General features: G+C 39.7%; 2 protein-coding genes across 6 annotated transcripts in view; one reads left to right on the top strand and one right to left on the bottom strand.

Moving 5' to 3' along the window:
* Nucleotides 1-2,367, bottom strand: part of lrmp (lymphoid-restricted membrane protein) — a 44,452-nt gene extending 42,085 nt beyond the window's left edge. For 2 of the 5 annotated variants that reach the window (XM_036149068.1, XM_036149067.1), the window contains exon 1: nt 1,939-2,366. The gene's annotated coding sequence lies outside the window, so the exon portion shown is untranslated. Of the gene's footprint in view, nt 1-838; nt 960-1,938 lie in introns of those variants that run through there. The other 3 variants (XM_036149066.1, XM_036149069.1, XM_036149065.1) reach the window with 3 other exon arrangements.
* On the top strand, nt 1,308-13,307 carry bcat1 (branched chain amino-acid transaminase 1, cytosolic). The gene is made up of 11 exons (XM_021323850.2): nt 1,308-1,387; nt 1,808-1,860; nt 4,406-4,600; nt 5,361-5,471; nt 5,608-5,727; nt 5,829-5,989; nt 6,753-6,895; nt 6,975-7,060; nt 7,280-7,420; nt 9,391-9,462; nt 13,189-13,307. Exons 2-11 carry the CDS (start codon nt 1,831-1,833, stop codon nt 13,225-13,227), a joined length of 1,098 nt encoding a protein of 365 aa, XP_021179525.2. The 5' UTR covers nt 1,308-1,387; nt 1,808-1,830; the 3' UTR covers nt 13,228-13,307.
* The last annotated feature ends 927 nt before the right edge of the window (nt 13,308-14,234 follow it).

The following is a 14,234-nucleotide window of genomic DNA, read 5'->3' on the forward strand; positions in this document are numbered from 1 at the left end:
GTTCTTTTTCCCTCTATATGTATAGTCCCAGTAAACTTGCTCCTTGAAAGTTGTCTTCTCTTGTCTCCAGTGACCTTATTGAAGCTTCCCTTCATTGCACTTTAAAAACAGACTGGTCTAATTTTTGTCTAAAATTGTCCACCCAGCTAATTTTTATTGTCCTATCACAGGTTCCAGTCTTCATTGGTTCGTCTTAGCTTTAATAGATTTTTTCCCCCTTTCTGAGTATTTGTTACATGTGGTGCCATTAATAAACGTGGGCTTTTCCAGCCTAAAGTTCATGTTTCCTGGATTGTTGATTTGACTCCATGAAGATCCAGCACAAAGACCGTGAGACCAAGCGTAGGTTTTACAATGGCACACGTCAGAGTTGAAGCACAGCTAAAAACAAACACGGATTAAGACAACTAGAAAAGGAAATTGGTTGAGAAGTCATAATAATGAAAGCCGAAACTGATTAGTTTGAACCCGGCAAGCTCCAAGCCATGTTCCGTCCTCGTGGACAAAGATGTCAAAAGCAGGTGCGCAAAACGCGCTAATCAATTAACATGAGTTCTTCGTTTAAAGACATTTTTCTTCAAAATGCATACATCTTCATTTTTTTTAAATCTCAAATTTATTAGCATTAGAACTGAAATATAAGTGTCTCACTAATTTAAATTTTCCACCGTTCGTCCGCCAAGTAGTAAAATGTATGTCTAAAGTTATTTATCTCATTTTCGGCCAAAATGTAATAAGGCAATAAAACAAACAAACAAAAATATAATTCCACAATAAAGACTACACCCAAACGAGTCATTTTCGCAACATACCCGAACATTTCAGTATTTTTTATTACCTTCGTTGTCTCGTGCGAGCAAATATCCACAGAGAAATGACGAAATGTTTGATGAACTGTCCATACAGACAAGCCGAGCACGCGCACAGGCAGGCAGCTCCACGCTGGAGACTGATAGAACTTACCCCGGTTCGGAAAAACGAGTCAGCAGCGCCTCCCTGCGGTTTGACTGAGACATTACATTGGAGAATTATATGTTCGTCTCTATATGAGATAAAACTCTTTGACTTTTCATATATATATATATATATATATATATATATATATATATATATATATATATATATTTTAGTCCTTTAAGGTAGGTCAGATAAAAATGTCTGGCTTCCCTAGACCCTTAACGACAACTTCAGGTGTTGTTGTCGTGATGTAACTGAAAGATTGTTTGATTAGGTAAATACACAACTATTTTTTAGTTGGGTTGTATAGTAGGCCTATACATCCCAACAATGACACTGTTTCCCCCAGAGGGGCCAGTAAGCGGTTTAACCTTCAGGTGCACACAGTCTGTTTCATTCCACCACATCGCCCGAGGCTCCTGCTCTGAAGGTAAACTAAAAATATCTTCAACTAAATAGACACTGCTGGTTGGATTACCTGTTGGATAAATTAAATAACAAATGGGGTTTCTTATCATTAGCAGTTTAGGATTTGCTTTCTTATTGCAACATTTGAATGATTTCTGTTTATACTTGCATTTTCACAGATATGTTTAGAGCTATAGTATTTTGAACATAAATGTTGGGTATTCAGAATAGTAACACACGTCCAGTTGTCATAATTGCTTGAGAATCAAAGATACTTTTAAGGGAAGATACATATGCACCGTTAACCCTAGACAAAACATGCTGTTTAAGTGGAGACACACCTAATACTCCTAATCCATAGAGTTCTTACTATAAGATGTTTGTAAGGATGGCAATATCTTTGCATTTCTGTATTGCTCAAACTGTCAAGGTTTCCTTTCAGAGGAGAAACTATATACCACCATCATGGCTGCCTGCAGTACTGACAGCTTTAAGGTAAAGAAGCCTGCTTTGACACTGCAAAATCTTTTTCAGAGAAAAGGATGTTAGTAAAGGACTCTTCCCGTCGCTTACCCTCAGTAGTAGCTCCAGGTGTTGCATCTTCATTGTTCCTTGGCTCCTTCACACTCAACCCCCCCCCTTTGATCAGCATAGAAGATATTATGGCACCGCTGCTTGTCCTAAGTTAGCCCGGAGCAGCCCTGAGAAGGATTTGGGAGCCACTTCCTATTGTGGCAACAAACAGGTGACAAGCTAATCCGAAGAATCTACGGTCCTCTCCGCAGTCTACAAACAGAATAATCCAGCCTTTGAAAGAAAATCTGTGATCCAACACAATATTTCACGTTCATCATCGTGAATGCCCATTCTTCTATCAGGGGTGGGTGGGGTCTCAACTGCTGTCCATGTCCTCCTCTTGCACCTCGGCAACCTGCTCAGCAGAATCCACTTCCCCAGCTCACGCTAAGTCTCCGAAGCTTCGCATGTTTTCTGACCCTGAACGTCTGAGCGGGAGACAGCAGGCTCAGGTGGAGATTAGACATGTGCAGACGCTCACAGAGACTCGCTCTCCCAAGGAGAAGCGCTGGCTTTGGCTTTGCATGTTTGCATCCCAGCCTTTAATTCTATTAGATTTTTGAGCTGCACATGCTATGGAATCAAAATCCTGCGCCGCCCGCAGCACTGCGGTCACGAAGGACAGACCCGATGCAACTTTTAGGTCTGATGTTTCAGGTCTCATGACCTCAAACTCTGACGGCCTATAATATGTTTTGGCCAGTCAGAGGGACATTTAGAAAGATGTTTAAGCCAACACCTGACGTAGATCTTAATGACCAAGATGCTAAACCTCAGGGAGCATCGTGGGGACTTTCTGAACGTGAAGAAAGCAGTTGCTGTACTCTTCTTTGTCCTGTGCTGCATGTTTGGTGCAATTGACCTGAGAGTTTGTATGACGTAAACATAACCTCCAAACCTATTAAATGTCCCCTACGCAGTCAAGATACGCACTCAAGATAATAATTATAGCCACATAATCCCAGGTAAACTCTGACGAGACTGTGAGTGGCAATAGCAGCAATAGATTAGTGGAAAACACAATGTTCAGTTTGTGTCTCTTGACTGCGATGCCTGACGCGTGCTTGTCTTACTTTAGGTGAGGTCAAGATAGTTGTGAAGTGCAACCTTAAAATGTGTATGTCTATATCTCCGATGAAACAGGATTCCTGCAAGGTGAATGGTTGAAAAGGAGAGGCCGGTTGGGGAAGACGGCAGCAGTGCGCTCACTGATTCCTTACAAGTGCTGTACTCTAATGTAATCTGGGATTAGGGCGCAAGCAACCTCCTGCACCAGGAGGGAGAAGATGGTAGGGCCAGCCTAATCCCAGCAGATAACCGGCGGCTGGCCAGCTGGAGGTGTCTCTTTCAAAGAGGGATTGCAGGACTCAGCCCTGGAAAACAGCGGGAAACCGCAGCAATCCCTCTTGCCCTTTGTCTGTTCTGACTATCACATGATCGCTTGCCGATTTCATGGCGCATTGGAAGTACCACTTGCGGTTTCGTTCCTCAATTCCAAAAGACATGAAAAGGCTAAACCAATGTAACACACTCACAGGAAAAAAAACTTCTATTCAACTGGGATCTGACAACATTAGCTGCTGCACTTTTGTGACAGGATGGAATATGTGTCCATAAAGTGTGATGGGTTAGGTTTCCTCTACGCAGCAATTTGCGTTATACATAAATACAATAGAATAATATCTATCTATCTATCTATCTATCTATCTATCTATCTATCTATCTATCTATCTATCTATCTATCTATCTATCTATCTATCTATCCATACATACATACATACATGCATACGTACATACACACACACACACACACACACACACACACACACACACACACACACACACACACATATATATATATACATATATATATATATATATATATATATATATATATATATATATATATATATATATATATATAATTACCTTTTTTTTTGGTGGGTGGGTGTTGTTTATTGATGCACTTCACTCCTCGACTACCGTGAGTTAATCTGCTATTCACATGTTCTATACCAGGTGTTCACAAACGTTTCAGCCTGTGACCCCCAAAATAACAGTACCAGAGACTGGCGACCCCCTTTTGATGAACAGGATTATTTTTTTTCCATTTTATTGGGGGGGAAATTATGAGAATAAAGCCATAAAAAAACAAGAATAAAGTAGTCTTTTCAGTATCGGTTTCACAAATAAAAAATATGATTTTATTTTTATTAGCACATCAACAACAAATCATCTCATGACCCATAAGAGGTCTCTCGTGACCCCCTGTGGGGTTGCCACCCCCACCTTGGGAACCCCTGTTCTATACACTTTCATTGCCGACATACTGGCTTCTTAGATGTGTTGCTGCTATCAAAATGTAAATCTATTCTAATTCCATGGTATTTACTAAACAGAGAAAACAACAGAATCTACAGTGTGGCTCTGTCTTTTTTTCTGTTATTTGGTGCTGTTTTGCTAGGCAGCAGACCTTGTCACCCAGCTCTCACCCACTCCCAAAACGAAACCAGATGTTGTTGACTTTGGGACGGTCTTCACCGACCACATGCTGACCGTGGAATGGAACGCCAACGAGGGCTGGCAGAGTCCCCTGATCAGGCCCTTTGGAAACCTTTCCCTTCACCCAGCCTGTTCGGCACTGCATTACGGCGTCCAGGTACAGAGCCTTGCAAAAGTATTCACGCTTATCAAACTGTTGTTTCGGTCATGTCAGACGGTTAGAGATTGGGGCAGAGTTTCACTTTCTAACAAGACGACACATACAGTCAGAGCTACAATGGAATAATAAAAAAAAATTATCAAAAATGTGAGCCTCTGAATGGGAAAAGCTGGCAGGGATATATTTTCATGGACTTGGAGCAGTAAGTGCAGTGCAATGCTTCAAAATCACCCCTGCGTTACTAGCACATCATATGCTACAATCACCTTAATATTACTGCACACTGTTATCTCAGAATATCTAATTAAACATTTCTGTAAATGAAGCCTCAAATCATCACTGCACAAAAGCGCCTTATTACCTCACAATTTGTTATTTGTGACTCATGAAGGACAACTAGTTCATACAAACTTTTAAATGTTCATCTTTTTCATTTTTGAATCTTTTGATCGCTATAATGAAAAAAAAACAACAACAACTGTAACCTTTGCTCATTACCTGTTTGTTTGGTTGTCTTTACTATGTGTACCCTTAGCCGGAGTGGCCAAAAAGAAATTTCACCACGGTAACACATGGTGACAATAAAGAACCTTTGACTATAACCGCTATGAACTGCATACAAACATTTGAATATTAATTCAAAGACAAGTTCTTTTTTTCTTTTGACTTGACTCTATCTTGTATGCCCATTTATTCATGGACAATTAATTAATTAATTCATGGAAAAAATCTTCTGTATTTTCTTTCTCCTCATGAGCTGTTTGAAGGCTTGAAGGTGTACCGAGGGGATGACGGTCGCCTCCGCCTCTTCAGACCCATATTGAACATGAGCCGTATGGCAAAGTCTGCGGAGAGAGCTTGTCTACCTGTAAGATGGACAAAAGAAAGAAAAGAAACTCTACCGAGTGTTTTTTTTTCGAGCAGATCAAAAGAAAGGGATGGCTTATTGAGAACAAGAATGTATGGTTGGTTCTGTTTTTTTCTTCTGCTTTCTTTCTCAAAAGGCCTTTGATCAGTCGGAGTTGCTGGAGTGCATCAGGAGGCTGATAGAAATCGACCAGGACTGGGTGCCTCATTCGGATTCAGCCAGTCTGTATGTCAGACCAACATTTATTGGCACTGAGGTCAGCAGACGTGTTGCTTGCTCAAATTCTTTCTTTCATTCGTAGATGCTCTCTTATCTCTAAATAGTCTATTTCGGTGTGTTTCTTTGTTCTCACCGTAGCCGTCTCTGGGTGTCAAGAAGCCGGCACACGCCTTGCTTTACGTCATTTTGTGTCACGCCGGCTCATACTTCGACACCGAGGTGAGAGCCTTGTCCCTGTGGGCCGACCCGAAGTACACGCGGGCCTGGAAAGGCGGAACTGGAGACTGCAAGATGGGAGGGTCGGTCCACACATAGTACCGTAGTGCAAGCTGATGGATCACACTGAAAACTAGAAAAAGCTGTTCCTGCGTAACAGCGAGTGAGAATGCTAATCTGCAGAATGATTTGAGCACAAGATCCCTGCAGAAGAGAAAAAGTAGCTGAAAAACATTAAAATCAGATTTAAAATATTTGAAAAAAATCAAGAATTTGAAGGGTTTTAAAAGATTTGAAGAATTTTAAAAAAATTGAAGAATTAGAAGAAAGAAGAATGTGAAGAATGTGAAGAATGTGAAGGAATTTGAAGAATTTTAAAAAATTTGAAGGAGTTTGAAAAATTTGAAGGAGTTTGAAGAACGTGAAAAGATGTGAAGCAATGTGAAAAATTGGAAGAATTAGAAAAAAAAATTAAGAATTTGAAAACATTTGAAGAATTAGAAGAACTGGGAGAATTGAAAGGATTGGAAGAATGTGAAGAATTTAAAGGAATTTGTATCAATTTGCATTGCTTTCAATGGGAACAGCCAAAGAAATCGCACAAAAAGTGAAATATTTTAAAAAGCGTAAAAGTTAGCATAACCATGAGAAATAGCAGTGATGCCGGGAACAAGCCGAACATTTTCATACCAAAATTGTTGAAATCGGTTGAAGTATGCGGGAGTAGTTAGACGCCGACGGAATAATAATAGTAAAGAAAAACAGGAAAACAATAAGTGAGAATGCTATACAGCATTCTCACTAATGATAGCCAAACCACAGTAAATGTTTCCGGTATTTCTGCAGGAACTACGGAGGCACCCTGTTTGCACAGTACGAGGCCGGGAGCTGCGGCTGTCAGCAGGTGCTGTGGCTGTACGGAGAGGACCACCAGATAACTGAAGCAGGAACCATGAACATCTTTCTGCACTGGATCAATGAGGATGGAGGTTGGTGGATCTTTGCTTGACACTACTTGGGTCTATGTTTTTCACTTAATGTTCTGATATGACAGCTTGCTTTAATCAGATGAGGAGCTTGCAACTCCACCACTAGATGGCATCATTCTTCCAGGAGTGACTCGACAGAGCATCCTGGAGCTTACCAAAAAATGGGTACGATATAAGTTACCTTTTAATTTTTTCTTACAGTTTTAAGTCAAAAGTAAGTCTAACTTCTGATGCCTGATTGGACAGAATGCTCTGTAAAAAAAAAAAAAAAAAAAAAAAAAGAGAGAGAAGAAAAAAAGCTATTCAGTCAAATATCAGAGCTGTTGACGAAACTTCAAAGGTCAAGGTTCACATTTCCTGAATGTCTGCTGTTTTGCTTGGAAGGAGGAGTTCAAAGTGTCAGAGCGATACGTCACGATGGGCCAGCTGTGCTCGGCCCTGCAGCAGCAGCGTCTCAAGGAGATGTTTGGCTCTGGCACTGCCTGCAGGATCTGCCCTGTGGGAAGCGTCGTGTACCAGGGAAAGGTAAGACGCAGACAAACCTGTTCTCTTAGCAAAAAATAAGTGAGAAAAAGGTTTAACACTTAGCCCAAATATTATTAATATAACTCATTATTCCTTATTAATAGCATCTCATTATTTTTTTACAATTTTCTATTGTGTTTAGTAGTTTCTGTGCTGTGAACATGTATTTCCCCCTTAGAGATTTCCTCTGGTTTTGCTTTTATTATTTATTTGTTTATTTTTTTTTTGGTCACACTTAAATGTACAGATCATCAAACAAATTTTAACATCAGACAAATATTACAAATGCCATATTTAGCTCACGATTTCCTTTATTATTGGGAAGAAGCTATTCAAACCACCCTGACCCTATGCAAAAAAAGCTATTTCACCCTAAGCCTAATAACTGCCTTCAGGAGTTTGCTGTAGTTTGCTGGAATCCCAAAGCAATAGAAATCGCTTTGTAACCTTTTTCATGATAGACATCACTAATTTAAATCATTTTTGTTTAACTCCTTTGCACAAGATCTTCATTGTTGTATTTTGAGATATTTTCTTCTTCATCTTGTCAGAGAGGTTCTCTTTATCATACCAGCTTTATTTATTGAGGATGTTAAACACTCACATAACCAAAGTGCTGTACACAGAATAAATACATAGCAGTCATATGATACCTTTGAACCAATATTAGAATCCATAAGACCTGAATGGATAAAGCAGCCCTACAGGCGACTTCTTGATGCTACAGGTCTGGCCGTAATTTAAATCTTTCAGAAATTGATTCAGAACTTCCCAAAAAAAAAAAAAAATGCAGTTAGTAAATTACTTTCCAATTTACCAATGAGGGCAATTACTTAACCCAGAGGACCAGGTTTATTTAGTATTTTCTTTCTTCTACCTAGATAAATTAAACCATTAATTAAAGTGCACGTTGTATTTATTCAGGTTGTTTTTGACTGATGTTAAATTTTGATTAATATACTTAAACATTCAGTTGTGCCAAAAAAAAAAACGAAAAAAAAAAAAAAAACCTAAATGGCAGACATTTGTAGGGTACAAATACTGTATTACAAAACTTTAAATTCAGTTCCCTGAGCGAATGTCAGGTGCATGACTTTTTTTTAAAGAAGTGTAAAGAACAAAAATACTTTAGGAGTTACCTGTGAAATCAAATGGATGTTGCCAGAATCAACATCTCAGGCACATAATATTGAATTGAAGGGTCAATACATAATGGCCGATCCCAAAATGTCTTAATCTAATACAAAGATTTGTACTGTTCGCACCAGCAGGGACAATCAGGAAGAAAAGTTGCACCAAACACACATCAAGTGAAGAAAATAGCCATCATGAAGAGGAGAAGAAAAATGCAGCTTGAGTTCAAGCGAGAGCTGCTGTTTTCCCAGCTTTTTTAGATAAGGAGAACAGTGATACAAAAACATATTGTTAGCCATTTTATAATTTTTTTTTTTTTAATTCTTTTCTTGTTTTCCCTCTCCTGAGTAGACAACCCAGTGCTTTATCGCCACCTAAGAGGCTGTAGTGAAAAACGTGTTAGTTGCTCAACTAAGCTTGACAGAAACCACGACAACAGGCTGGTGGCAGACGTGGAGAAGTCTGTCGAGGCCTTCGATCCTGACCTTCGACGAGAAGCATTAAGAAAAGGGAAACATTGTTTATGATGGTAGAAAAATGCCCTGGTCTTTATTGTTTTCCCTCAACAAATCTCACCCATTTTATTTCTGAGACGTAAAGTAAGAATGCTTACTCCCCTTTGTTAAAACCTTTTTTTCCCCCATAAAGATCCAACATATCCCCTTGGGGTATTCCTGATATAAAAATATTTTTTCAACAAAACAAGCCATTGCTTCAGACGAGTAAATCTTAAAATGAAGTAACTGCTTAACAGCATTGGATAGGCTTAATGAGTACATTTGTAGGTTTTTGGAAATAAAATATGACTCAGTATTGTTTCAACTTGTGTATTTTAGCATTTGGAGCTCCCCTGTCAGGAGAAGCATTCGCTGTCTTCCAGGATTGCGACAGAACTTGCAGATATACAGGTTAGTAGGTTAACACGAGCACAAACAATTGCGACGTCTACTTTCTAACAGTAATAGTGGAGATTAGCAGCAAAAGATCCAACTGGCATCCTCCTTTTGTATTATATATTTTTAGCTTAGGGTGTTTTAGTGATGGCAGGGTTTAGCTGAGTTGCATTTTAAGAAACACAAGCTCATAAGTTACACTGAAAACAAACAAACAAACAAATTAAATAAAGGATAACCAAATTTAATAATAAATATTGCAAATAAAAGGCAACCCTTAACAAATACCCTCTCCACCCAAAAATTAAATTAGGCACCGACTCAATAATTGCATTAGCACAATGTCATCCAAGTGGTTATTATATAACGTAATGAGATAAAATTAGAAAGTTGCAATGTTTTAAATAAACCCTCTTTGGTCCTTATTTATCAAACTCGCTGGAAGTGTGAATTTCCTGAAAGGTTATAAATAAGTGAGGTTTGTTATGAGGTTGCGATTAATGATTTAGGATTCTAATAGTCAGCTCAGCCAACAAAAGAAAGTCTGCTCAGCATTGCAGATTTAAACAGATTTTTTTCATAGCTTCGGGCCCGATTGGTGTTAATTAGTATGCTAACTGTTGCTGATCTTCTATTATTGTATAGTGAGCCTATTAGTTGGCATAGAAGCTATAATGTGATCATTATTTTCTCACTTACACTGGGGAATGCCCCCTAGGTTTACAATCCTACACCCAGTGGACACTAGATGTAATTTCAACATTGTGTCTAGTTATAACCGACACGTAGCCAGGCATATCCCTCATGAATATCCAAGTTTGGTAATATTGCCAAGTCTGGTTAATTATGGACAACACGTAAACCTTCAGGTGATGTCTTCACGGAGACCCGGAAAGCCACAAAACTTTTATTTTAAGGGAAAGTATCTTATATCATACTGTTGCGTGTGAAAGTATTCATACCTCTTGGTCATTTCCACAAATATCATTGCAAACGCAAGCTTCAATGGTTATTAGGAGGATTTTCGTGACGGTCCAACACGAAGCAGTGCAGAACAAAAGGGGTGGAAAGGAAGCATGGTTTTTATTTTTTCTCACCAGTGAACATCTGAAACTGAGGGGGGTGCAGTCGTACGGAGCCGCCCTGAGTCAATTTTGCGTGAACCACGTTTTGCTGCGTTGCCAGGTTATGTTTTACCAGCGTTGCACAACTAAAAAGTGAAATTTCGGCTTATTCTTCATTTCAAAAGAAGCCATATTTAGTCATGTTGGATGGGGGGGGGGGGGGGGGGGGGGGGATGTCTCTATGAAAATCGATTTTCATGATTTCCCCTATGGATTCTAACTGGAAATTAGGTCTGCACTTAGGCTGGCATGTTCTGATATGTACAAACATATGTGTGTATATATATATATATATATATATATATATATATATATATATATATACATACATACATACATACATACATATATATATATATATATACATACATACATACATATATATACATACATACATACATACATACATATATATATATATATATATATATATATATATATATATATATATATAATTTTTTTTTTTTTTTATGAATACTGCGACACCAGTTACGTTTAACTCACACATTTGTACTTGTTTCTTATTACCCAATATCTCCAGTACTTTCTATTAGCTTTCCCATCTAAACTATTAAGATACTCATCAGATGTAGGCATTAAGGGCAGCCAGAGTCAATTCAGCTTGAGAACATATGTTATCGAAAATGCGTGACACCACTACTAATCTTCAATCTAACGATTGAATCCAAGCAGTCCTGCCCCATCGGAACATCGCACACATTGCATGACCACGTGTTGCTCTAGTATAAACTATTCTATTGCTTTTGCTGTGCGTTCAGGGTGGCTGTTTTTGCTGGAAGTTGACCTAGAGCCCCACTCTCAAGTCTTTTGCAGCCTCCAACAGGTATTCTTCCAGAGCTGTTATTTAGCTCCATCCATCATCATCTTATTATCTTATCTACTTGCCCCCGCCTCCCCCTCCCTGCTGAAGAAAATCCTCCTCACACGATGTGGCCGCCTGCCACCGCCATGCATTGCCGTGTGGGATGCTGTGCACATATTTTCAGCAAAGTTCAAATCTTTTTACACGTCCACTTTTCTTCCTTCCACGCATCATAATGCTTTCTTTTTGCCTACTGCATGAAGTCCTGAAAAATGACAGTTTTATTGTGGTGGCACTGTGGCCAAATGTCACTGGAAGAGGTGTTAAACAATGTATGGAGGGTCGATAACATATAGTAAATCCTGACTTTAGCTGAACCGAGAGATAAAACATCAGCAGAAATGCATCCGGTAAAATGCTACGAAGCAGTTCACTGCCACCAAGAGAGGTGCTTGAACACGATTCCAGATCAGAAGGACCGTAAGGAGACCTTGAAATGTTTCATGCATACCTTAAAATTGAACAACAAGGGCCTCGCATATGACAGGAACCTCAAACCATAGAATCCGATCTGCTTGCCTGCTGCGTAAAAGGCATCCGCTTGTAATCGATGCTGGGGCATTAAACGAGAAACATTAGGATTGTACGTGCATATGGTGGTAGGAATGACCCCTAACACACACTATGCTCAGTTGGTCACTCATGTTTTGTATTCCACCCTATTGATTCTCAGTAACGTCCTCTAAAATCTTTGATCGGTTCATGTGATTAGCCCTTCAGCTTGCTGTTTGTCCTCTTTGCTTTTCCTCTTGACTTCCTTTTAAAAAAAAAAAGAGCCAATTAGCATATCTACCCCGCTTCATCGCGCGAGGATGTGCTAAGAATGCTCCATCTGCAGACGCGATAAGATCCCCCTTCGTCCCCTAGTCCTTTTCGGAGAGTGAGGCGGGCCGAAAGTGACAGTCGACGGCCTGCCGGCGGAGCAACCGAGATAGGGCCCGAGACAAACTCCCCGAATTCTCTCATTATGCTCGTTGTAATTGCACAAAACCCAATTATTGCCTCAGCCTTGTGTGATCTTCAAAGCCGAGATGGTGCAAAATGAAGCCTGGAACACAAGTGGGAGAAGGAGGAGGAGGAGGAGGGAGCTTAATGAACAATAAAATCGACAAAACGCTGGAAAAACGCTGCGGCTCCTTCCTCGGCGCTGTTAAATCTGTTGACATTTCATTTGGAGGGAAGCTGTACAGTGCACCCCCCCACCCCCCCACTCCCCGCAGTCCTCCCACCCGTCCTGAAGACAACATTGTGCAACAAACAAACGAGTGGTCCGAGGCTGCAGATGAAAGATGGGTTTACTAAGTCGCCCTGCTGTTCCTCTTTCAAGTTAATTAGAAATCCCATTCTTTTGTTTCCCCTTCACAGGCGTTTATTTACTTTCTCACTCCGACCATTAGAACAAATTTGCAACATGAGACACGAATAATTGGATTTGTCTCCGCGCCTGTCATGGATTGGGGAGCATTTTGTTTTGATTTTTTATTTTATTTTTTATAGTTCCCCTTTTTTCTCTGTTGTGCGCCGTTGTGTTTCCTCCGCTGATGGAGTTTGCAGATTTGCTCACGGATATTTGAGGTTTTCTTTATGTGATTATTTGTGTTTTCCCTCGCAATTAAGCAGAGAAGTTTAGTGCTTAGCGGGCTTAGCGAGATGCTATTTTTCTCCTTTCTGTGGGCCCCAGCGGATAAAAGTTTGTCGTTTAACCTTCTCGGCGCAAACTTTGCTCTTTTACAGCACGGCCGCTCTCCGAGTGACTGGACTTACCTCGTGTAGCAGCGATGGACAACCTTGGATTGACCTGCGACAAAAAAAACACCAAAATCAGACTGATCTTCACCGGTCATGAGGAATAATTTTTTTTTTTTATTTCAACTTCATGCTAAATAACTGTAGTTGTGTCATGTTTTGACTTTTCATTGAACCTAAATACAGAAATGCACAACTTCGGAAAAGCAGATGTTATAATCATTATAAATGTAACTGTTTTTTCCCCCCAGTGCTTTTTCAAATAAGCACACAAATTATATAAAAAAAGAAATGCACAACTGTCCAAATTAATTAAAGGAACTTGATGTCTCATGTAATGTTGTACAATATCTTACAGAAACTAGCAACTCCTGCTGTTGGGCTTTTTTTTCTTTTTTTTCAACCATTATGCAGAGGAGAGATGTTGCTTTGGATCCAACTTGCAAACTAGAAGCAGGGAAGAACTACTTAACAGCCAGGTGGGAACCTGTGGGGATTTTTCATACTTTGCACAAAACATGCACAAAAGGCTGTTTACTCAATATTTGGTGTTGATTTTAAACCGGAGTTTTAGTTGTACTCTCTGCAAATCTGGCCTTCAAAGGCAGAGTGCCAAGAAGAAAGCGATTTGTTGAAATAGACCCATTCCAAGCCCAATTAGCCCTTTGACACCCATGTAGAATGGATCACTGTGGTTTGGAAAAGACCAAAAATTGAACTTGTTGACATCCACGCAAAATGCTTGGCGTGCCAGACAACGGACACTGCACCTCATCCTGATGAAGGAACATGGTGGTGGAAGCATCAGCCCCGAATGGATGCTCCCAGTTGTTCTCCATGGAAACTGAATGAGGTTAAGTTATATTGAGGAGAACAGGCAAAGGTTTGAGTCACTAGATGTGCAAAGCTGTGATAAAGGAACCCTGAGTTTGAAGCAAATGGTGGTTCTGCAGAATATTGACTCAAAGAGGGTGAATACAAATCCACGTGACACTTTTCATACTTAAGATAAGATAAGAGATAAGATAGGCTTT

This window comes from Fundulus heteroclitus, chromosome 17 (genome assembly GCF_011125445.2).
Source record: "Fundulus heteroclitus isolate FHET01 chromosome 17, MU-UCD_Fhet_4.1, whole genome shotgun sequence".
Taxonomy (NCBI): domain Eukaryota; kingdom Metazoa; phylum Chordata; class Actinopteri; order Cyprinodontiformes; family Fundulidae; genus Fundulus; species Fundulus heteroclitus.

Excerpts from the sequence above, each read along its gene's own strand:
- bcat1 (XM_021323850.2), top strand. The coding sequence starts at position 1,831 with ATGGCTGCCTGCAGTACTGACAGCTTTAAG. Across the intron at positions 1,861-4,405 it reads GCAGTACTGACAGCTTTAAG|GCAGCAGACCTTGTCACCCA; the intron begins GTAAAGAAGCCT and ends CTGTTTTGCTAG. Across the intron at positions 7,061-7,279 it reads TGGAGCTTACCAAAAAATGG|GAGGAGTTCAAAGTGTCAGA; the intron begins GTACGATATAAG and ends TTTGCTTGGAAG.